At 53.5% G+C, this 22,447-nt stretch overlaps 6 protein-coding genes across 6 annotated transcripts; 3 read left to right on the top strand and 3 right to left on the bottom strand.

Annotated features, from left to right (window-relative positions):
* Positions 1-2,390: 2,390 nt before the first annotated feature.
* On the top strand, positions 2,391-2,773 carry CkaCkLH20_12779 (uncharacterized protein; the record flags this gene model as incomplete). The annotated part of the gene is made up of 2 exons (XM_038895491.1): positions 2,391-2,589; positions 2,673-2,773. 2 exons carry the CDS (start codon positions 2,391-2,393, stop codon positions 2,771-2,773), a joined length of 300 nt encoding a protein of 99 aa, XP_038739197.1.
* Positions 2,774-5,485: 2,712 nt separating this feature from the next.
* Positions 5,486-7,256, top strand: CkaCkLH20_12778 (cytochrome p450; the record flags this gene model as incomplete). The annotated part of the gene is made up of 4 exons (XM_038895490.1): positions 5,486-5,590; positions 5,658-5,722; positions 5,770-6,522; positions 6,575-7,256. The coding sequence occupies 4 exons, from the start codon at positions 5,486-5,488 to the stop codon at positions 7,254-7,256; spliced, it is 1,605 nt and encodes a 534-aa protein (XP_038739196.1).
* Positions 7,257-7,703: 447 nt separating this feature from the next.
* Positions 7,704-7,934, top strand: CkaCkLH20_12777 (uncharacterized protein; the record flags this gene model as incomplete). Its single annotated transcript, XM_038895489.1, has 1 exon — positions 7,704-7,934. The coding sequence occupies one exon, from the start codon at positions 7,704-7,706 to the stop codon at positions 7,932-7,934; it is 231 nt and encodes a 76-aa protein (XP_038739195.1).
* A 1,050-nt stretch (positions 7,935-8,984) lies between these two features.
* Positions 8,985-10,000, bottom strand: CkaCkLH20_12776 (uncharacterized protein; the record flags this gene model as incomplete). The annotated part of the gene is made up of 3 exons (XM_038895488.1): positions 8,985-9,132; positions 9,195-9,666; positions 9,730-10,000. 3 exons carry the CDS (start codon positions 9,998-10,000, stop codon positions 8,985-8,987), a joined length of 891 nt encoding a protein of 296 aa, XP_038739194.1.
* A 520-nt stretch (positions 10,001-10,520) lies between these two features.
* CkaCkLH20_12775 (uncharacterized protein) lies at positions 10,521-11,843 on the bottom strand (the record flags this gene model as incomplete). Its single annotated transcript, XM_038895487.1, has 1 exon — positions 10,521-11,843. One exon carries the CDS (start codon positions 11,841-11,843, stop codon positions 10,521-10,523), a length of 1,323 nt encoding a protein of 440 aa, XP_038739193.1.
* Positions 11,844-15,952: 4,109 nt separating this feature from the next.
* Positions 15,953-19,378, bottom strand: CkaCkLH20_12774 (uncharacterized protein; the record flags this gene model as incomplete). Its single annotated transcript, XM_038895486.1, has 3 exons — positions 15,953-17,813; positions 17,947-18,513; positions 18,561-19,378. The coding sequence occupies 3 exons, from the start codon at positions 19,376-19,378 to the stop codon at positions 15,953-15,955; spliced, it is 3,246 nt and encodes a 1,081-aa protein (XP_038739192.1).
* Positions 19,379-22,447: the final 3,069 nt, after the last annotated feature.

Genomic DNA, 22,447 nt, shown 5'->3' with positions numbered 1-22,447 from the left:
GCGGTTCTCGACACACCGCTTCCAAATGTGTCTCAACAAAAGATGTTCATGAAAGTGAGAGGCAGAAAGCCATCCAACGCAACCATACAAAAAACAAAAGCTTAACCAACCTGTCTGAATGGCAAAAGACATGATCAGTGAGAGGCTTGAACTCTCGGCCTTGGCATTACTCAACATATCTGATGATATATTAGTACCACGCTCTAACCAACTGAGCTAACCGACCCGCTTTGTTGAAGGCATCGTCCCACAATGCCACTCAAGCCCCGTACGCAGAAGCTGTGGTTGCGATACAGCACAATGACTTGTGGTTTCTTTGACGTGGCGGTAACATCGCGATTGATCTCTTAACGGTCAGATTCTTCTTTGGGGAAGCAGGACTCGTCCATGCCTTTCTGCGGACTCAGACTTCTTGAAAGAAACCAGCGCGAATGTCTTGAACTACTGTCTGGCGATGTTTCTTGTCTCTTCACAACATATCTGGAGTCGGTTTGGCAGTTTCTGGCAACTCATGTCGAGAACACAGAAGAAACAAATTCATGCCTTGAGAATGAAATTAAATATCATAAGCTCGCCCATCATCGGAGGCTGCTTCTTGAGGCGGGCGGGTACAAAGTGAACCACAACAAGTTTTACGGGTACTCACAATCAAGATTCATCTCTATCTCTCTGTATTATTGAAGTCGCGATGCCTCTAAGATTGCCGCCTCCAACATCGCCACCTTCTCGTCCACTGCCTCCGGCTCCAAGTCCGCCATCTCAGCGTCCAGCTGCGAACCAGAACACATCGACGGCTGCGGGAGGCTTGTCTATGACCGTTAGCTTCCACAACGAAGGGTCTGAACCTAGCCAGCACGACATCCAACAGCAAGCAGCCAAGCCAGCAATCATCACGGTCGGTAACTACAAAGTTGTTCTCGCAGATGGTTCAGTCAAAGTTTCCCATGACGAACATGGCCAAGTCAACATCACGGACATCACCCGTAACATGAGCACTTTGGTCGGCGCCGGGGCGAATCCAGCAGCGGCGCGAGCAAATTCTGAACCCCTCAGTCCTGGCGCCGATGACAGCGACTCTCAGGTGAGTGTAACCGAGATAATCGACACCAGAACTCGTGGACCCTTCACTTCGTCAGGCAACAACACGACACCGCCTCCTCGTCCGCCGCGGCCTATGCGTCGAGCTCGTCGGATAGCTGTCCGCAGAAGAGAGACTTCGTCGTCCGAGTCTGATACTCCACTGTATTCGCCTCCGCCTTACTCGCCAGGTGGGTACTGGACGTCTACGAGAGAAGAGGTGTCGATCATGGAGGAAGTTGTGGATGATTTTGGCGTGGCGATGGTTTAAGTGCACTGAAATCGCGGTCATGACGACAACTTACTTTGTTTAAGAGTGGGACACAAGAACCTTTCGAGACTCGACGAGACCTTGAGGGTGACAAGGGTCGCCAGGTTGATGAAAGGAATCATGAGCAGCGTAGACGTAGACGCAGGAATAGCCCAGCCTACCATGAGAAAATTCATTTCTGAACATCTTAGCCGAGCTGATGAGTTGAGAATGAGATGATGATATGATATGAAGATTATTTGTGTTGTTCTCATCTCCGTTTCACTCATGATCGCCTCATTGTGAGATTCCCTCTGCTAATGTGCCCCTACCCTTGGGGTTGGCTTTCATGAGCCGCGTGGAAGTAGACGCAGTAATATTTTGGCAACTAGATGTGCCAAATGAACAGAAAAAGTGTACTGAGATTGAAATGATGAGAGCGCTGTGAAGGTTATGTGTTGCAGAAAGGCCGGCATCTTCATCATCTTCATCTTGATTTTGCTCATGATTGCCTCATCATGAGAATACCTCTCTACTCATTCGATGCGAAGCTTGATTGGCCTAGGGACAAACGCTCCGAGACACCACGTGTGCAACTTGGTGGCTTGATGGTAGCTCTAATGACCGATGTCTCAAACAGGACAGATCCTCACTGTCCACATTCCTCCCGCTCCAAACGAGCCAATCCGCTCCTTTAGAATTGTGAGCTGTGCCTCTGCAGTCTGCAGTCGCGTGGCTGGCGCCGTTTGTGTGGCTTGTGACGTCACGATGAAGACGTCACGAGCGGTCCAAACCGTCCAGCTCTCACAGCTAACGGCCAGCTACGCAGTAGCTGTGCCGCTTGGGTTGGCCAGGTCTCAGCGCAACCGTGTCATCTGCCTTTTTCTGCCCGCGTGCACAAAATAAAAGTAAACTGAAGATCCAGCTACTTCTTCTTGAGCTTCAAAACTTACCAAAATCACTTTTCGCGATCGCATCTTCGAGTCGAGAAAACACGAACAAATCCATCACGCACCTTCGCAAACACCGAACCTCCGCCCGCCCTACCAGAAACACCGACAAAATGTCTTTCATCGACGCCATCCAGGACCTCTTCAAGAGCTTCTTCGAGCTCATCGCCTCCATCTTCGCGACCTTCTACCAGCTCTTCCAGACCATCCTCAACGCCATCATCAGCTTCTTCGCTGGCGTCGTTAACCTGGTTTCCGACATCTTCACGGGCGCGGTGGACGTCGTCGGTGGAGTCGGCAAGTTCGTCATTGGTGAGTCCAAAGCGCTGGTTCCCGCCTTCAGCGCGTCCCCCTGTCGCGGCCTGCACCGAAGCTAACAAGGATCCTTCGCGCAGGCAACATCGTCATCCTCACCATCATCGTCGGCGGCGGCTACGCGTACACCCGATACACGACGCACGGAAGACAGGTCGCTGCTGGCAAGAAGACGAACTAAGGCCATTCCTCTTGAATGATCGGATGAACATCATGGAGTTGGGGGGTGTTTGACTTCCCGAGAGGGGAATCTTGGGATGAACGATGAGGACCTGATGATTGGTTCTCTCACGCACGATTGACTTTCGCAGCACCACGGCCACGGCGTCCAGGCGGATCGAGCCAATTGAAGTAGTATAATACCAGAGTTCTTTACACGATGCTTCTGTTAGTTATCCTGTGGTAACCCTCATTTCATCGACGGACCTGGCTCCGATACTCCCCGTGCGATCCTTGACCCCGCTGCCGTCGGCAGCCGACACCGACCCAGCAAGTCTGGGCTTCAGCAGCATGGCAAGATGGCCGAGCGGTCTAAGGCGCCAGCTTCAGGCTCTACAAAGAATCCTGCTGGTGTGGAAACACGCGCGAGTTCGAATCTCGTTCTTGTCAATGTCTTTTTGCTGGTACGAACTCCTGAATTGCCTCTTTTTTGTTCCGTAGAATGAGCGTGATGTAGGGACAGGGCGCCGCTAGATTGGCGACCTCCCCCTGAAAGTGGCTGGTGTTATTGCTACCTAGTATGTAGCTATGCTCCGCTCCCTAGGGCTTTGTCTAAAGATCGAATCATGACTACTGATGTGTTACTGTGTCTCTCAAAAGGTTCAACGGGTTACATGGGTCATTTAAGACTTCGGTGTAAGACAAGAAGGCGCTGTTAGAAGGTGTGGGATAGAGCGGCTAAACACTCAACCACAGATCGGCTTATTGGAGAGAAACGTTACGGTCGTTACGGGAAGCGAACTAATACGAACATCCTCTTTTGTCCATGCAGCATCCCACCGGCATAGTGAAAATCATGTTGTAAAGATTTACTTAAGTAGTCTCAAAGGCCGTCTTGGCTCACCTTCACATCCATCTTCCTGTTGCTGAAAAATAGCTACACAAGAGGAGTGGGGAAGACTGTCAAGGGCCAGCCCAGGACATCGTCTCCGCCGCCAGCGCACAACCCTTCCTGAGCAAAGAACTCGGCTTTGATGTCAACAATCACATCCGATATGGTGTAGTGGCCAACATGATGCCCTCTCATTAACTTGAGAGGTTAGGCATAGCCCCGAGTTCGATTCTCGGTTTCGGAACATTTCCTTTTGCCTGAATTGCTTATTACTTCTTCTTTTTGCAACATCGTTTGTTCCTCTTGGCTTTCATCATTGTTGTCACCGTTTGCGTTGCCAGTGGAATGGTTACCACCCACCAATGATATTTCAAGTCTTGCTTTTTTTTCCTGCGTCTAGATCGCTTGTGTTGGGACTGTTAAATGTACAACATTAAGCTTAAGCCGATCGGTACCGCTCTTCCTGCTGCCAAGCTCGTCGATTGTGGTCAAAAAAGCTTGGGTTTCGTTGAAGAAACAGGGGTTCATTACCCACCATGAAACCGTCATCACGTCCAAAGATGGAAGCAGTGTCAACCTGAGTATTTCCTCTAACGCTTTTTTTATATCATAGCCGTGACTCGGTCGAATCATAACCGACCTTTACCGCGGTATGCCAGTCTTATGAAGACAGAGAGATCGTAACTGAATGTAGCACGAGAATAGGCCTTCCGAGTACTCGCCTACGACGGCAATAGAACCGGCCTGATAGGTGGACTAACGAGTCGCAAGTGGGAATTGGGATCGACAAATGTCCGACTTTGAACGACAAGGTCCACCCTCGGTCTCGGGCGCGCTACGTCGAATCTTGAATAACGTCCGACTTCGCATGTCGAGGCGGAACGCTCCGCCTCAATGCCGCCAAAACTAATAAGCATTTCAACAGTTCTTGCGTCGGACTTTCTCCGTCAAGAGTAGAGGCTTTTGTGATCTTCTTTGAAGCCCTTGGTCCCGAGTTTCCTGAAGTCGTTGAAAACAGCTCCCGCGAACTTGCGTACGCAACCTCGGAAGGATGCCGATAGACTTCCACCCACATTCCGCTGAACTCTCCGCAGTCCACTACAATACCACCGGATATGAGGAGAGCAAAGAAAAAACTCTTCAAAACCTGAACATCCCACGCCTGCGGGGAACTCAAGTACCGGTGGGCGGACCGTACCGTTGAAGACGTCTTCCCAGGCGTTCCTCCATCACTCGGCACTCCCACCAAGGGCGCCCTCCTCCGACACTTGCATCGGAAGAGGGGGCTGGCGCGGTTCATTACCACCCTTTTCATCCTTTCATCAGGATCCAAGCCGGGAACTTCCTGCATGCTGTTACTCATGTCCACCCCTCCCCCCTTGCGACGCCCATCCAATCCAAGACCGGTGATCTCGAGAATCATCTTATCAGATCATCTAATCTGATCCGTCGCGGCCCCACCAATGCTGCGAGCGCCGTCTTCTTGTCTTACACACCCCCCCTCCGGACCCCAGCTAGCGCAGGACCACCGGTGGGAGACGACCGCAACCACACGCCTTTAGAGCGCGTTCGCTATTGGAAACTTACATCGTACCCTGGCTGAATAGAAAAAAAAAAGAGAGGTATTTTTTTCCCCTAACGCTTCACGCCGGCTGCGACGTTACGTAGGTAGCTGGGATTCAGAGTTGTGTAGATCGATCCTCCTCTGCACTGCTTACCCTAATACCCCGCCATGAATTGCACCGTGTGGTTTTCTTCTGCTCGAGGGCGGAAATTTTCCTTTCTTGTTTCTTTCCTTTGTCGTACCTGAACAGTGGTTGGAGAGCTTCAGCAGTAATCACCATGTTTGGCGTGTCGAACTGGCTCATCGCAGCCACCGTGGCTCTGGCCACGGCCATCTACTGGATCTTCAAGGCTTGCTACATGCGCCTCAGGTTTAGAGGTCTCGTAAGTAACCGGCCATGATTGCGTGATTCTTCGTAATCGTAAGCTGACAGCACGCTCTTTGACGTAGCCTCAACCGCCAAAGCACTCATGGATCTGGGGTCACACACCGATCTGGGAGGAGGTCACAGCCAAGTAAGGAATCCAGAACCCAAACCCGATTGTTTTGCTAAGAAAGTCAGACTTCCGGCGTTCACGCATCCCCAAAATGTCTACACTCTCATCAACCAGACATACAACCTCGGTGGCATCTACTACGTTGACATGTGGCCCTTCTACGATTCGCAGATGGTCATCACAGACCCCGACGCGGCGCAGCTCGTCCTGACGACGAACCCGTACCCGAAGCACCCGAGTATTGAGAGGTTCCTCCGTCCCTTCACCGGAAAGGACAGTATCGCCGCCTCCAACGGCGAGAGGTGGAAGTACAACCACCGCATGGTCGGCTCCGGCTTCACGCCGACTTACGTGAAGCCCATGTCCGGTATGATTTCGGAGCAGGTGCTCATCTTCCACGAGCGTCTCCGTGCCTTCGCCGAGAAGGACGAGGCGTTCAACATGGAAGAGGAAGCCGCGAAGACCATCTTCGACGTCATCGGAAAGGTCGTCTTCGGATTCTCTCTGGAGGCGCAAAGGACCGGGTCTCCTCTGTTGGAGGACTTGAGAGCATCGATCAACCCCGCTACGACTTTCATTAGCACGCGTAACCCCTGGAAGAAGCGCAAGGCCGAGCAGGGTCTGCAGGCTCTCAAGGACCGTGTCAGGAAGACTTTGGCTGATGAGATGCATGAGCGGTTGAGGATCTTGCAGGATGAGAAGGAACTTCCCAGCAGAAGACAGGTTAAGAGTGTTCTGGACCGCATCGTTCTCGACAGAATCCAAAGTGGACCTGGCGCGACTCTTGATGATGACTTCATTGACACCGCTGTCACCAAGTAAGTTCTCAACCAATAAGGACTCTCCAGTGGCCTTACTAACACCTCGCAGCCTCAAGGCTCTGCTTCTCGGCGGACACGGCACCACGACCGACACCTTCACCTGGGTCACCATGTTTCTTTCCATCTACCCCGACATCGTCGAGCGCATGCGCAAGGAACACGACGAGCACTTCGACGCCGACCTCGACAAGACGGTCGAGATGCTCGTCGCGAACCCGAACAAGACCAACGACATGGAATTCACAAACGCCGTCATCAAGGAGACCCTCCGCTTCTTCCCGATCGGCTTCACGATCCGCCAGGCGCCCAAGGGCGTCACCCACCTCGACTGGAACGGCCGCCGCTGGCCCGTCAAGAACTTCATGGTCATCCCCTGCGCGCACTCGACGCACCTGGACCCCAAGGTCTGGGGCGAGGACTCCAAGAGCTTCAGGCCCGACCGCTTCCTCGGAGAGGAGGCCAAGGAGCAGCACCGTTTTGCCTGGAGGCCTTTCGAGCGCGGACCCCGCGCGTGTATTGCGCAGGACCTGGCTATGGACGAGCTGCGTATCATGTTGCTCTTGACCGTTAGGTGGTTCGACTTTGAGACGATTGTCAACGGCACTACGCAGAGAGTCCCGTACATGGACATTGATGAGAAGGTTGGCGATTTGGCGTTCCAGATGGTTGGTATGGAGGCGCGGCCGAGACATGACATGAAGATGAAGGTTAAGCTGCGTGAGAGAAAGTAAGAAGGTGCTCCATCGCCCTCGGCCGATGAGCACCATGAGACTTGGGAAACAGGGATCAGCAGGATTCCATAGCATTGTTGTATGAGATGATGTATAAGAATGAGAATAATTCATGAAATATCCGCCCCAAGTTCGAAAGCATTATTCCTTGAAAGTTGGTCTAATGCCTGTTACTACTGCGTCGGATCAAGTCTTTGTTCTTTAGAACAAGACTTGGCAGGCTGGCGCCTCTGTCCTCAAAGGGCGAAGCTGATAGCTTCGAGTGAGTCTGTCTTTGGGGTTGTGCTACTGTGGCAGAACAACAAAGACATCTTGTCTTGTTAGACAGTCTGCTCGCGACTTGTATATATCCAGGGGTTGCGACTCGACCCCATCAAGTCTAACCAGACCAACTATCCATCCAATCACAACAACTCGTCAGTTACAGCCTCCGATCGAACCGCAGTCATGCCTCACTCCAAGAACCCCGATCCTGCTGCCAAGCAACAGCGCTGCCAACCTCAGCAACCTTCCAAGCCTGCCCTCCCATCTCTCTCTGGTACGCCTCCCTCTGGACCTGTTCAGCACGATACCATCCTCGATGGTGGTCCCCCTTATGAACTTCTTGCTCAGCTTCCTGCTGAGCTCCTCGCCAAGTTCTACAAAGCCCACCCTTTGGCTTCTTCAGACAAGCACTAACTAGCAATCAACGGGAAGGTAGCCAGATCCACATTCACGGATGGTTTTGTCACAAAAAGGAAGGGAGCTTAGAACAATAGAGATGGGAACCACTTGATTGACGTACTATGGGCAAAATTGAGATGATCGACGCCACTGCTGATTGTGCATGCGTCCTGTAAACAGACTGAGCACTCCAATCTTCTTATGAGATGATGTCACATAACGTCTCGGGATCAGATAATCGACCGCCAAACTCGCCAGATCAAATAAAGCAACTTTTCATGCATCAAGTACGCACATTAAGTAGTCGTTTCCACATTTGAAAAGCTGCCGCGCGCTTCGAAATCAGCCCTACGTGCTAACTAGACCCGAGCAGTCCGAAAACCTCGTGGCAATCGGGCGCATGAGCCCTCATATTGATAAGAAGAATTTATAGACGCCTTGACCCGCGCCCAGTTTTCTGTCAGACAGGGGTGATGGGTCGTGAGTCTATTTTCAAATACCTAAATGAACACGAGGTTTCAGAAGCATCACCTACTGACTCAAGCACCAGCCCTACACAGCTGCTGCAGCCAACGAAAAGGGGCACGCACTCTCCACCGGTTCGTCTTATCGTTTGACTTTGAGCGCTATATCACGCTGTTTATCGATGTGTCTCTCGTTCTCGCGGTCCCGCGGGTCCGGCCTCGGACGGACTTTCTCACCGACGCCCTACCGCCGTAAAGCCCGGCGATCAGGGGGCTCTGCCGACTTTGCCGCCCCCGTTCAAGTTCGCAAGGAGCGTGTTATCGGACCCGAGTCTTATGGTCAGATCCAGCTGGATCCCTACGTCCCAAGAAATGCGAACCCTGCATTAGCCTGCCAAGAATGCTTGGTGATGGGTCGCGGCGGTGCTGCGATGGAGACAACACTATGTTCTTACAAAAGGGATCTTGACTCCCGCCTTGAGGTAGGAAGGATCTTCAGGATTTTCAACCTCAGTCATTCTTTCGAATTGTTTGGTAGTCACTCTTTCCTGCCAAACTCGTACATCATTTCAAGATGCAGTTTCACACTCTTTTCACATCACTAGTTCTGGCGGCCGGGGCAGCTCAGGGGCTTCATCACCAAAATGGCCATGCCGCGAGGCATCACATGCTCGAAAGAGCCGAGCATCACCAGCACCAAGGCGCCCATTATGACTTGGTTAACAGGCAGGAAACCGGATCCTTCACTCCTACCGTAACCCCGCCGCCGACGTTCAACTCGACGGGGCTCCCAACTACATTCTCAACTCACTTCCTCAACTCAACGACGACGCACCGTAATACTACATCGTCTTCTTCCTCATCCACCTCCACCAGCTCGCGCACTTCGAGCAAGAAGAGTTCGTCCAGCAAGTCCTCGAGCAGTCGGACGTCATCTTCCGGAAGCAGCACCGCCAGCAGCACAGCGACGTCTACCGGGTCGACGAGCTCCAGAGCTTCGTCATCCTCGCGTCCAAGCTCCAGCTTCGCATCATCGACCCACGCGAGGTCCAGCTTCAGTTCCAGCGCTTTCTCCTCCTCTTTCGCATCTTCATCCTTCGCGTCGTCGACCGCCACATCTTCGTTCACGAGAAGCTCAGGATCCCAATCAGCTAGCAGCTCGGCACCGCCTTCCTCGAGCAACACACCGTCGGGATCCGCCACGAGCTCTGCTCCTTCTCGAACAAGTAAGGCGAGAAGCAGTTCCCGGAGCATCGGCAGATCGACGCAGACTTCCGTCGCATCTGAGAGTTTCTCGATCACTTTCTCCTCGGGCGTGTCCTACTCGACCTCGTACTCAACCGCACCTCCGCAGACCGATGCCAATGGCAACCAGTATGTCCCGGTTGTTCCCATCGCGGTTCCGATCGTAGGTGGCGTGCCCGTCGTTCCTCCCGTTGGCGGAGGCGGCGGCGGAGGAGCTGGCGGCGCGGACGATACCACGACGACCAGCTCAAGCGTTCCGTCGAGCACTCCTGCAAGCGAGCCGTCGAGTGTTCCTTCAAGCGCGCCTTCGACCTCGGCCACTCCGTCCTCGACTTCGGCTCCTCCATCATCTACCTCGGAGTCGTCAAGCATCGTCGAAGTCATCGACACCACTTCCTCTCCGTTGGTGGTCATCACTGCCGAGCCAACCACGACGTCGCTAGAGACGACGATCGAGGCTGCGCCCACCAGCACTGTCGCGCCCCCCGTCCCCTGCTACGTAAGAGCCCTCAGAATCTGTCTGGATATCAATCGCTGAACGAACTTGGACGCAGAACTACGATTGGAAGTCTTACGGATGGTGCTGCCCGGGTCCGGACTCGCCTTGCCAGAACGATCTGGGAACTTGCTACTTTGATGGAACGGGAGCTACCAATGTGCTGCCCAACAGCGCGGCCTGCCCTCCGCCAGCTGATGCCAGGCACTAAATGGAATGGCACAGAAAGGATGTTTGTAGTTATGAGATGGTTGAATACCCTAGACGAATTGATGTGAGAACGCGAAAAGTTCTCTCATTACGTGATTCTTGACTATGTAAAACAGATGAGTTTGACATGCCGTGGACTTTGCAGCATCAAGATACATTTCAAACCACTGACTACCACGCCATCATCTAATCTTCATCCTGCTCCCACAGGTCACGAATGCTGCCAGGCGCAGCCGACATCGCTCCGTCGTTCCGTAGTCTCATATCCAGGGTCGACGGGTCCATCGTCCATGGGAAATCGTCTGGGGATCCGTACGCGCCCAGGTCGTACCAAAAGGTGATTTCGAACCCAGTGTCTTTCACCACGGTCGAGCATTCGGTACGGCAGTTTGTGCAGTAAAGCATCGTCTCGTTAGTTCCGGGTTCGAGTCGTCCTCCGCCATCCCGCTGAAAATCCCTGTACAAGGTCCGCGATATGCACGCGCACATAGTGTCCTGGAGCCAGAGGGTATCCAGTTCTTCGAATCGACAGGTCGTCGCCTCGAAGTCTAAGATCACTTTGGTCTGGAAGAGGAACCTGCCATCGACGATTTTCGGGATCATAGAATGGCTGCCGAGACGGCGGTGGGCGTGCGTCCGCCGTATACGTAGTGCTGAGCATTCGTTGACGCGCATGAGCTTTTCGTAGTACGGATGGTCGGTCATGCCCATCCGGTTGAGCTTTAGTGCCATCTGGACGTGGACATAGTGAAACTCGTGGCTGGCAATGACGATGCTGGAAGGAGGCCCGAAGGGGCAAGGGTACTGATCGCGATCATTTGACCGAGGGCGATGTACGGGGTCGTTTTCTACCAGGGGGAAGTCGGACTCGTCTACCTGGTGAAGCTTGCAGCAGGCCTTGCAAGCCCACTTATCGGGCACAAAGGTTGCGATGCCGGTGAGGAATCTGAGCCTCTCCTGGCGAGACAGGTGTGAGACTCTCCCTCCCCAGCTCTCCATCTTCCTCAGTCCTCTTACAGTTTGACGCATTATCCAGCTCGTGCATGAAAGGACATATTCTTCGTGTAGCTCAAGATGGTCGAGAACCTCGAGAAGGAGCTCGTATGTAAGCTTCTCTATGCGTGACAGTCGCAGTGGCCGGGTCCGCCGACGCACTGGCAACGTGGTTACGTCCGTATCGGGGATTCCCACCCCCAGAAGCGTTTTCCTGAGCGGCTTCTCCGTGATTGATGGTGATTCGGCTGCGGACAAGCGTGAGGAGACCTCCTCGCCATCCCGAATCGAATGGTATGCCGTTTCGTCCTCCCGGTCGTTGAAGCGCGGGTGTCTTCCAAAATCCCTCATGAACCCTCTAAATCGCAGAGCATGATCCACATCCCTCGGAAGACGTATACCGCTCCTGCTTAGGAGATCGTTCTTAAGTCTTGTAAATGGAGAGTTGATACCGAGGGGTTGTTGATGCGGTTCGACTGCGACATTTCTGTCGACAACAGGTGGAATACGCTCCATGGTATTCTCGGGTAAGCTCGTCCCTGGCTGCGATTCGGGTGTCTCCTTGTCGCGAAAAGAACTTTCAGCGACGTCGTGAATTCGTCGCTTGTGTCTACGTGGTATCCAGGGCGAGATGTGTGTTTGACTTGCTGGACTTGAAAGAGATGACGGGGCTGGAGATGTTTAACGCTACTAGCCCAGAAGCCAGGTTCAATTCCCTTAATTAGAGTTCTGCAACCCTACAAAGTTGTTAGGCAGGGTGGCAGGCAAAATTCTGGAGAGGCCATTCAGGTGTTTGTGGCTCACTTGTTAAGGTCACTTACTTCCGCCTCAGGAGAATTTTATATTGGAAAATCGACCTTGAGGGAGCATAGCCTGGGTTATGATTGCCCATGAAACCCGTCCGGCCGCCAAAGATTATGAAGGGCACAAGGCGTAATGACGTGGACCATTGCATCATCAGAGAAGCTCTAAGGCCTCCTATGATATCGCTGCGCGTATTTGGTGATATGCCCGCTTTCTTTCCTTGTCCTTGTTGAAGAGATATTCTAGTCTGGAATAAGCATGCACATCATGAACACTTAAACACATTTTGGTAAAGCCGTTGCACCTTGTGTGGAGGCTGTGAGGGTACTCACAAAACCAATGCGGTTTTCCTCGTTTATGCCTCGAACTCGAAACCGCGATCGTCTTGCAGAAATCACAATTTCATAGAAACTCGAACCCAATTTATACCCTTGTTGCCCCTCAGGAGGTGCTGAATTCTTCAACCTTCATCCAGAGCGTGGTCGCCACGTTTTGGTCAGTATTGATGTTGAAGCGCTTAAAAAGGAGTGAATCATGAGTTGAAAACGGCCCAGCGCGTTATATCGACGGCGATGAATTGAATCTTGGCTTGGCCTGCAACGAAAAGGTAAAAACGCTCAACTTCTTGTCCAAAACCTAGCATACGACCGTGTCTCCCTCTTCTGCACACTTTTCTGGTTCCGTCCACGGTCATCTTCAGCGTATTATTCAAACCCTGAACAAACACACATGGCGTTATCCATCTACCTCCTAAGAACGGGAGCACACCTCCAGTCTTCAAGACCCCCATGATACGTGGGAATTACCAAATCATCCAAACCAGAGCTATAAAACGAGGAAGGCCCTCTGTTCGAATTTTCCATGCTATCCACAGAGCGAAGATTGATCTTTTATCATGGGTACGTTTATTCGGATGGATACGACAGACACGCAGAAATGCCGCATACGTCTTGAACAATGAGTCTTGGGAAGCTTTCACGGGTATAAGTTGCAAGCTTTTGGTATGTAACCTAAGCATCGCATTAATTCTTCGCGTTCCTGAGAAAGTAAGACGGCGACGCGGAAGGGAGGACAGTAGTCGAGTTCAGCTCAATGTTGTTGGGCTGCATCATCGACGGCATGTGTCGTTCTACTCTTCGACATTACCTGTAGACTCATCCAGAGGGAAGCAACGCCACTACTGTCGTCCAACTCTTCTTTGAGGCTATTCGAAAACGAATAAAGAAAGAACAAAAAGACACAAACATAGCATGAATCGCTTCATGAGTTTCATGGAGAATGCTAATCTCCACCGCAACCTTGCAACCTGACATTGAGATTGGAAGAGCATTGGGGACGACTCCAAATCGCCGCGTCCGCGATTCCAAAGACAATAGCTTTAAGTAGGATATTACAAAGGCGGGAAGTTGATTCTTTTTATAAACAGTCCAGGGGTATGAGACATATTAAACCGGTGATCAAGTCACGGCACGATCGTCTCCAATCTCAAGGTCTCCTGAATCTTGCGACGGTGTATATCTTATAAAAGACTCACTCACGTAAGTGGCCGTTGCATTGGAAACCCGTCGTGAGGGAAGCGTGTTCCGGTCTTTCTGCGCCCATCGACTTCCGAGGACGATGCGCCAAAACCTGGCGTAGACATAGAAGTCCCTCGACTCTCCTCCCTGCATCAATCCAACCTTTCATCCTGGGATTATTCACAAGCGTATGAGCACACAACGGCAAAGAGAAACAACATCTCAAATATCGAATTTCTTCCCAGGCTCTACAGGCCATTTCGACATGTGATGCATCAAACCTAGTGCCTTTGAGACATTAGAGACCTGCGACCGCGCACAAGAATTTGATCCATCCAACTGGCAAAAAACAACGCATGGCTTGCAATAACATCCTCGTAGAAGCACACACAACCTTTATATAATCCACATGGCAATGAGAAGTGTGATCTCTTACAAATCAAGGAATGTGAGGCCGAGTGAAGCAGTTCAGACCTCCTCGCGACGCCATTATCTCCCAAGACCAGCCTCACCCCCGAACTCAGCCAGCGAATCTATATATGAGAAATCCTCTTTGCAACTCCGACACCGAAAGCAACCCCACAGACGATTGGGGCGGTGGCGACGGTGCGTATGGTACATCAATGAGGTCGCTGTCTGAGACTCTGCATCTTGCAGTGGGAAACACCCGATCATTCAAATACCCAAAACACCATTCATCCCTAACTTATTCACACAATCCCACTCCCCAGACGGTGAAGAACGACATTTCTCCCAGATTCCCACGCTCCAAGAATGCACAAAATGTTGGACAGCAGCGTGTTCAGTATATACGACGAGCCTTCGTGTTGTGCCGATGACACCATCAAATATATCGAGACTGTGAGAGAGAGGTGGTCATCATCGTTGTTCTGCTTCTCATCTCTCTCGGATACCCCCTTTTATACTCTACACCTCCCCGAGACCTCCCCAATAACATCACCTCACAGAAACGCTCATCGCGTCTCAAGGTACAGGCCAACAAATATCCAGCCCATGGGAGTCTCAACCCACAATCTCCCTGAAGCCGTAATTCGGTTTTCTCATCTCACATAAATACCAAAAAGTCGAAGAACCTGCCATGAAAGTACAACATGCCGTCTTGGTCGGTAGTCGGAAGACCCGAACCATGTAGTCATCATCCCCATCATCATCCACGATGAAGTTGAAACGGGATCCGACATCGCGACCTCATCCAACCCCTGCTCCCATTCAGTATCTCAACTCCTTAGGTGCCTTCCATCTCTAGCTTATCATCCAACGAATACACCACCAGAACCGAAGAAAAATAGAACCAAACAACATAACGACTCACAACACTACCTCTTCAACGTACCTGACCCTGGAACGCAAATCATAGGCATACTGACTGACCTGAGCAAATCCAGGAAATGCGCCAGAATGTTCCTCTGTATCCCCGGAGATGCTAGACAAGATGATTGTCTCTGCGTAATTCCACCAAGCGAAGCAAGATCTCTACCATTTTATACCGTCGGGCCCATCACCATAAAAACTTCAACAACGCTCGAGCACGTGCCTACGACTTCGAACACCATTCAATTCTGCCCAGGTAGAATGGCGAACATCTATACGCCATACTCTATTGGAAGCAGTCTATCCCTCGCCGATATCCCGTCTCCAGCCTCAGGTCGTCATAACCACCTCCAAGGCGACCAATGACAACATGCCTAGAATACCACCACCTGAGTACAAGTCAGCCTCAAAACAACATCAAACAAACACTCCAAACCCCCATCCAATACCATCGAACGCCCTCTCCAGCTCCAATATTAGCACTCCTTCCTTCTCGGCAGATTCATGCGGAACACGCTACCCGGCCTGTCACCGTTTCAAAAACATCGGGTCACCAAAAACAAGGGTCGTTCCTCAAGAGATGGATGGAAATCTTCTAGAATTCTGTTCTACAGGATTGTCTTCTTCGACTAACAATCCAAAGCGACAAAGAGGAGGAGAAAAAAAGGTATCAAACACGACGAGAATAGAAACATGCCCTCGATATGGGCTGAGGGGGGGGCGCAAAACCCAGTTCATACCAACTTTGCCCGTTCAACCCTCCGCCCTGAGAAAAAAGTCAGGGTAGGGGGAACCATAAACTCCGTGCTCAAACAAAATAGCCAGCCTTCACCTGCGCAAACTCCTCTGAAACGCTTCCGCGTTTGCTTTCGCAACTCCAACCGCAACAAGCCCTTTCCGGCCCGCACAGCCCATTATGTGGAAAGACTCAACAACTCTGCTAAAATTGCAACGCGTATCGACAGGCTAGGATCAGCCAGTAACCCTCCTCACCCAGAGCGTCGTGGGCTCGTACTCTGCGTTGCGGTCCATTCTCTTGTAGGCGCGGTGAAGCTTGAGGCCGATCTCGTACTCCTCGCGCTGCACCTCGGCCAGCTCGATCTTGAGGGCCTCGACCTTCCGCTTCTCTGCCTCGCGCTTCCGTAAGACGGCCTCGCTGGCCAAGATGCTGTCGGTCGGCATGAGCTCCGTCATCTGCTTGATGGCCTGGTTAATGTTGATGCGGCGGTTACCCAGCGACTCGAGGCGGGCGTTCAGGTAGCCGACACGGTCGTTGACCATGGAGGTCTCAGTCGGCGGCGGAGGCAGGGCCTTGCTAGTGGACCAAACGGACTCGGGTCGACTGGACGTGCTGTACATGCTCGGGGTGCTAGCTCGAGGCAACGGCTGCTTCTGGCTGGGGAGTTCTGATCGTGCTGGCACAGGCGAGGTAGTATCTGCGAAGGCGGTTGACATGTAAGGCGAGGACATGGAGATGACGAACGGCTGGTCGGCGTTGACGGCGTTGTTCGTATGACCAAGGACAGGCGGTCGCTTGCGGCTCATGACCCCGTCACCTGGCAGCTGTGGCGAAGGCAACGCGGGAACCGGGGGAGGCGCCGTGTCTGTCGACTGACGAGGGGTATCGGCGGCAGAGGTGGCGTAGGTGGTGACGCTGAATCTCGACGGGGGCTGATCCCAAGGCTCGTTGGCTTTGAGAGCTGCACCTGGGGATCTCGGTGCACGAGGGGGCGATCGCTGGTGGGCACTGGGGGCGTGGACGGTAGCCTCGGAGTAGACGCTCGAAGAGTACGACGGCTGCGGAGCATGCAGAGCTTGCGAGTTGGCAGGAGGAGGCTTCCTTCGAATAGACTTGTCTTGGCCGAGATGTGCATTAGGGGCAGCGGGCAGGCCCGTCAAGGATGGAGGCTGCCGGGGCCTGACAGGCGCACTGGTAGTGGTCTCGGGCGTCGCAAGTACGGGGGATTGGACGCCAGCGCTGCCCGAGTTTGGGGGACTGGGATAGGAGGACTGAGCGGGCGGAGGGGTTCGAGTGGCCGCAGCGTCGGCGTCGGGGGAGGGAGATGCAGAGGCAGAGGCAGTAGGCGAGGGCGAGGAGATCAGCTGGCGGGGAGCGTTCAGCACAGTTCTGACGGTGGGCGTCCTCGTCCGCGGTGACGTTTCAGATTCGGAGGGGCTGACAGGGGACAGTGGTGAAGTGACGCCGGCGATGGGCAGCCGAGGCCCAACGGCGGTGCGTTTGCTGCTCTTGCGCGGGATGCTGAGGGGTTCTTTGGGCGCCGTGTCACGGACTGGGTTGACGATGGCAGTTCGTCCACTCGCACCTCGCAGGCCGCTTGCCCCGCGCCAAGGCGGACGCTCCTCGGGGGTCTCGGGCGGAGTGGCAGTGGCAGCTGCAGATGACTGCTGCTTGGAGCCTCCAACGGGCCGTAGCCTGCGCAGTCTGTCGCTGAACGTCTGCTGCGTCTGTGGTGCGTTCTGCATGGCCCTCATGGCGGCGGGCGACTTGCCAAAGGGCTGATCGTTCACGATTCCCTGGGCGTACTCTTGTGGCCTGACCTGGCCCGCACGGCCCGTGGTGAGGGACGTGGGCTCGCCCGTCATGTCATCCCACCTGGTCTCGCGCTGGATCCGCAGGCGTTGCTGGGATTTGGTCTCTCGGAGGGTGTGAGCTGCCGCGTCCTGGTTCTTCCTGCGCTCGCGTCGCATCATGGGGATGTTGCTCTTGGGCGGAGGCGTGCCGTTCTGGCCGCCGTGAGAATTTTCGAGAGAGAGCTGCGACATGTCGGGAGATTCCTCTATGGGCGAGACGTTGCGGTCTTGAGTGCGGTTCCTGAAGAAGAGACACATGGTCAGTCCTAGTCTGGTCTGGCGCTGATTCACACTCCAAAAATACGAGGTCCGTAACCACGTGGTGGAGAAACAAGTGCGTCAAGGATATGTCGGACGAAGGAATTCGGACTCACCCATCTCGGCGAGCGTCCATATCAGGAGAGCTCGGGGGAGAGATGTCCGCCACGGCGGACACGTAGGTATTACGGGCAGCCACGTTGGCGAAGTTGGGAGAGACGGGGGAGGAGTAGGAGTCGCGCTTGAGCGAGTAGACGGAGGAAGTAGGGCGCCACGAGTTGGATTTGCCGTTGCTGTCGAGGTCGTGGCGGGTGAGACTCGGAGGAGGAAGGAGGTCTTCGATGGCGCTGCAGGGAGAGACGTTAGCTACTGCTGTTAGGAGGGACGAAGCAATGATGTTGAGATTTCGAGAGAAGTCACGATGGGCGAGGAGGAGGCGCGACGACGAGGTGGCGGCGGCCATCGTGTAGGCCGAGGTCGGGTCGGGGTGGTGGCCGTTGGGGAGGATCGCCTCGGCTGGATTTCTGGAGAAGCAGCGGCGGTCGCGTCGTGATGGCCGATATGGTTTGAGCTTGAGCTTGAGCTTCTGGCGAGGCGGGGGAGCTGGAGGCGGCAGCAGGAAAGTCTCGTCTCGTTGCTGTGACGTGATGCTCGTCGCGTGTCGATATCGTGTCGCGTCTCGACTCGTTCTCCAACATCACGAAGTACATTGACCAAAAAAATGACTTACTCTTGAGGACTCTCAATTCTCCCAAGCGCGCGCTTCTCGTTCTTGGGCGGCGTCGTAGGCGACGGTAAATTATGCTCAATCCCAAGACCGCCGTTGGGGTTTCGAAAGTCGTCGGGCCAGAAGTTCTGGTGGTGAAGGGTGCTCGTCGAGTTCAAGCCGGCAGCAGCAGCAGCAGCGTTAGCAGCAGGAGGAGAGGCGTCCCTGTTGGAGTTGGCGTAGGGGAAGTTATTCCTGACGGATGATCCCCTTCCGAGCTGCTGTGCTTGTCCTTGTCCCTGACCTTGCCCTTGTCCCTGGTTCTGGTGGTGATGGCTTCCCTGCGCCGTCTGTCCTCCTCGCAAATGCAGTCTGAGGTGCTGTTGTGTTCCCGTTTGCTGCTCGCCGCGTTGTTGGCTGAGGTGCTGCAGCAGCTGGTGTGGCTGGCGTTCCTGCTGCGAGAGGCCCGATGTCGAGACGGACAATGACTGCGTCCGGGGTTGCAGCTGCGACTGGCGATATCGTTGTCCTTTCAAGAAACCCCTCTCGTGCAACTGAGGCGGCGGCGTCAACTTCTTTTGACCATTTGGACTCGAATTCAGATTTGAATTTCCGAAAGGTGCCATCGAGGTCGCCCTCTGGCTCCTTCCTCCTGCTCCTCCTGCTCCTCCCCCCGGACCCATCGTAGCTCCTTCCACTAATTGCGAACCCCCCTGACCGTTACCCCTGCCGTTACCGCTACCGTAGCCGCTACCGTTACCGCTACCGCCACCGTTAGGCTTGGTGGGCTTGCTGGTGGGGGCGCCAACGGTCGCTGGCCTCGCCGGATAGCGGTCCCACATGACGCTCTGATTGGTCAGAACTGAACCAGTGCCTCTGCTGAGCCGACCCGTCGATCAGGCAGATGATTTGCACAGCTCCGTCTCGCTAAAACCACCTCTTAATTTCCCTGCCCTTCTTCTCTCGTTATTATTATATCGTGTCGTCTTTTCTGATATGTCGTCGGAAACGTTGGTGTGGCGTGGTGTGTCGAATGCGACAATGCACCGAGTCCTCCCTCTCGAGGACGGACTTACACGGCACTTCTTTGACGCTGTCGTCGATGAAGGGACTCGGAATAGAGTCAAAACAGACCCTCCAAAAATGTGCCGGGACGACCGAGTTAAATAAGAACCAGCATAAAACAGAGCCAGTCAAATCTCTCTCAGACCGAGCACCCCTCCAGACTGAAAAGGAAAGCAAGCTTGACAAAACAAACCGGCTCCCGGCCCACGTCCGACACCTCCAAAATCAAATGACAGCCCGCCGTCCGCTCGTCCCTTCTTCGCCTCTGACAAGACTCTCTCGCCCCCGTGCGCCGCCGTCTCGCTTCAGCTTTCTCAAGCACTCCTCAGTCCGATGTTTCGGATCTCCTCCCGAAGAGGATCTCCCTGGTTATGCTTATCGCCTTGCTCTCTCTTTCGCCGTCCAAGCTTTTTTTCGCTACCGCAGGTGGCCCTCGCTGCCCGTGAGCCGTTGGTCGGTAGGTCGTGGTGTGGCTCCGCCCGCATGAATCTGGGGGAGGAGGATGGGTGGTTCCGTTTCGTCAAAGCCTGTCGAGGTCTTTTGTTGCTGCGTTTTCGACTGATGCCGGCGATGCGTCGTGATGCGTCCTTGGTTGGATGCGATGACGGGTTTTGACTCGTTCGCGATCCAGGCAAGACCCTTGACGGACGCCCGTCAAAATATGCCGTCAGAGTTTGAAAGAGGGTGTTATTTCGATCGGTGATTGTTGGACGTATTCGATATCTCGGCCGTGTTCGAATTCGGTGTCCGGTGCGATGGGCCTGGGTCCGGATGACACCACGCCACGAGGAAACTTTGTGTGAACCCGCGGAAGGGCACAGGTGAACAAACTTGAGACTTGCTCAATGTTGACGACGATTGCAGTACAAACAACCCGAACGATTGCGTTTTCGGATTCGGAGGTGTAGATGGAGGCTCAGTCTAGCTGGCACTTTAAGATGTCGAGATCAAAGACTCGGCAAGTAAGGAGAGTAAGAAGAGAAAGAAAGTCTCGATTTGAAGACTTCAAAAAGACAGAACACGGAACAAGAATGAGAAACCAGAGAAACAAGAAAAAAGAAACAAGTTCCTCAACGGCCCCAATTCCAGACCCGCGACAAAACACCACAGACTTATTAAAAAGGCCGAACGAACCCTTTCCCCAATAATCCACACCGACGCTCCGTCGATCGACAGCAAAAAACGCTAGACGCCACGGTACCTGACGCTAGCTCAACCTTGCCTCAGATTACATTTTTCTTTTCCCTCCAGGGTGACAATTGAATGCAAGACGCAGCAGAAAAGTGCAGATGCAGGTACGCCTACGCCTACGCCTGTCTGCCACTACCTACCGCCGAACGACACAGAGACTTGTTGGAGTGAGGAGAGGGGTCCGTCCGCAGCATCTACAAGTCTCAGTATCAGACGACGCCGACGCCTCGTTCCAAAGCCACCAGATGTGAGGTAGTTCAACCGCATTCCCGTTGGATATTCTTAGCTCCTCCAAACCAAGGGATTCCGCAGTGAAGAGGAAACACAATCTGCAGTTTACTCATCCCGTAAGAGAGTGCGAAACGGGTGCGGAAATTGGTTTGGTAGGACTGCAGCAGACTGCAGCACTGCAGCACTGCAGACTGCACTGCAACTCCTCCTCATGCAGGGTGCAAAACGACCAAACGAATGGCCTCAGCTCGCCCGCCCCCAGGTGACATGCGCAAATCTCCCGCGGTGCCGGACGCGACGGCACTCCACCGGCGGCGCTTCCATTGGATACGCCGCTCCGGCGGCACGATGTAAGATAGCTAGGTAGGTAGGTAAAGTAGGGGTTTGCGTTAGCTGTCCCACCGTCTCTTCTCGTCCAGTCGATTCCAGCATTTCACATGTCCTCACTCGAGGATGTCTTTCTTTTCATGAATCCAGAAAGAAGATACCAGCCAACGAACGCGGCTCACGAACACATTCATAAACAAGCCTCATATGAGATACATGTCCTCGCAACATGACTGGCTCAGAATGAAGTAAACAAGTGAGCGAAAATTCTCATAACCGTTTTCCCTCGTTTCACAAACATTCCACATCTCCAACCCCAATCGTCCCCGTAATCTCCTATCAAACCACCCAATTCACATTCGAAAACCACGCCGTGGAATCTTCAGGTAGGTACCGTCGACGAAGGCCGCGTTTCACATTAAACGCCTCTCATTTTACCCACCGTCCGTCCACACATCCCCCGCCCACTCAACTCTCGACACCTCACGACGTTCAGACCCCCTCTCCCTCCCTACTCACCTTCAATCTAATCTCACTTACCAACGCCCAACAGGCAGAGAAGCAGCAGAACCTGGAAAGCTTCGCCCAACGCTAACATTGACGCCAGACGCGCTGACGCCGCTGTCGCGCAGCCAGCGCACCGCCGCACGGCTCACCCTCCGTCAGGGGCTTTCACAAATCTCAAGTCTCTCAGACCACCTTACCTCAGTCCGGGGAATGCCTCCCTCGCAGAACTCATCTCATGCAACACCGGGAATCCCCGCCGGATGAACTTCACACTCCAAGAAAAATACAAGAAACACAATGAGATCGTGTGATTCCAATATCCAAACAAACGCACTCGCACTCGTTCTCCCACTCACCACAAACCTCTCATCCCAAACCCTTGACGCAAGAGCCAAACTTCAACTTCAACTCCATCTCACTCACTCACTAACTACCTCCAGCCCAGTCCGTTCGCGCAATGCAATGCACGCGTCCCCGTCACTTATATCAAATCCCACCTGACTGACCCCTAACCACAAAAAAAAAAAAAAAAAAAAAAAAAAACCAAAAAAACCTTAGCGCCAACGCGCGGGCTCCCAAGACACCCCGGG

Source organism: Colletotrichum karsti, assembly GCF_011947395.1.
Source record: "Colletotrichum karsti strain CkLH20 chromosome Unknown Scaffold65, whole genome shotgun sequence".
Lineage (NCBI taxonomy): Eukaryota > Fungi > Ascomycota > Sordariomycetes > Glomerellales > Glomerellaceae > Colletotrichum > Colletotrichum karsti.
Note: the sequence above shows the minus strand (reverse complement) of the source record. Positions and strands in the feature narration are given on the sequence as shown.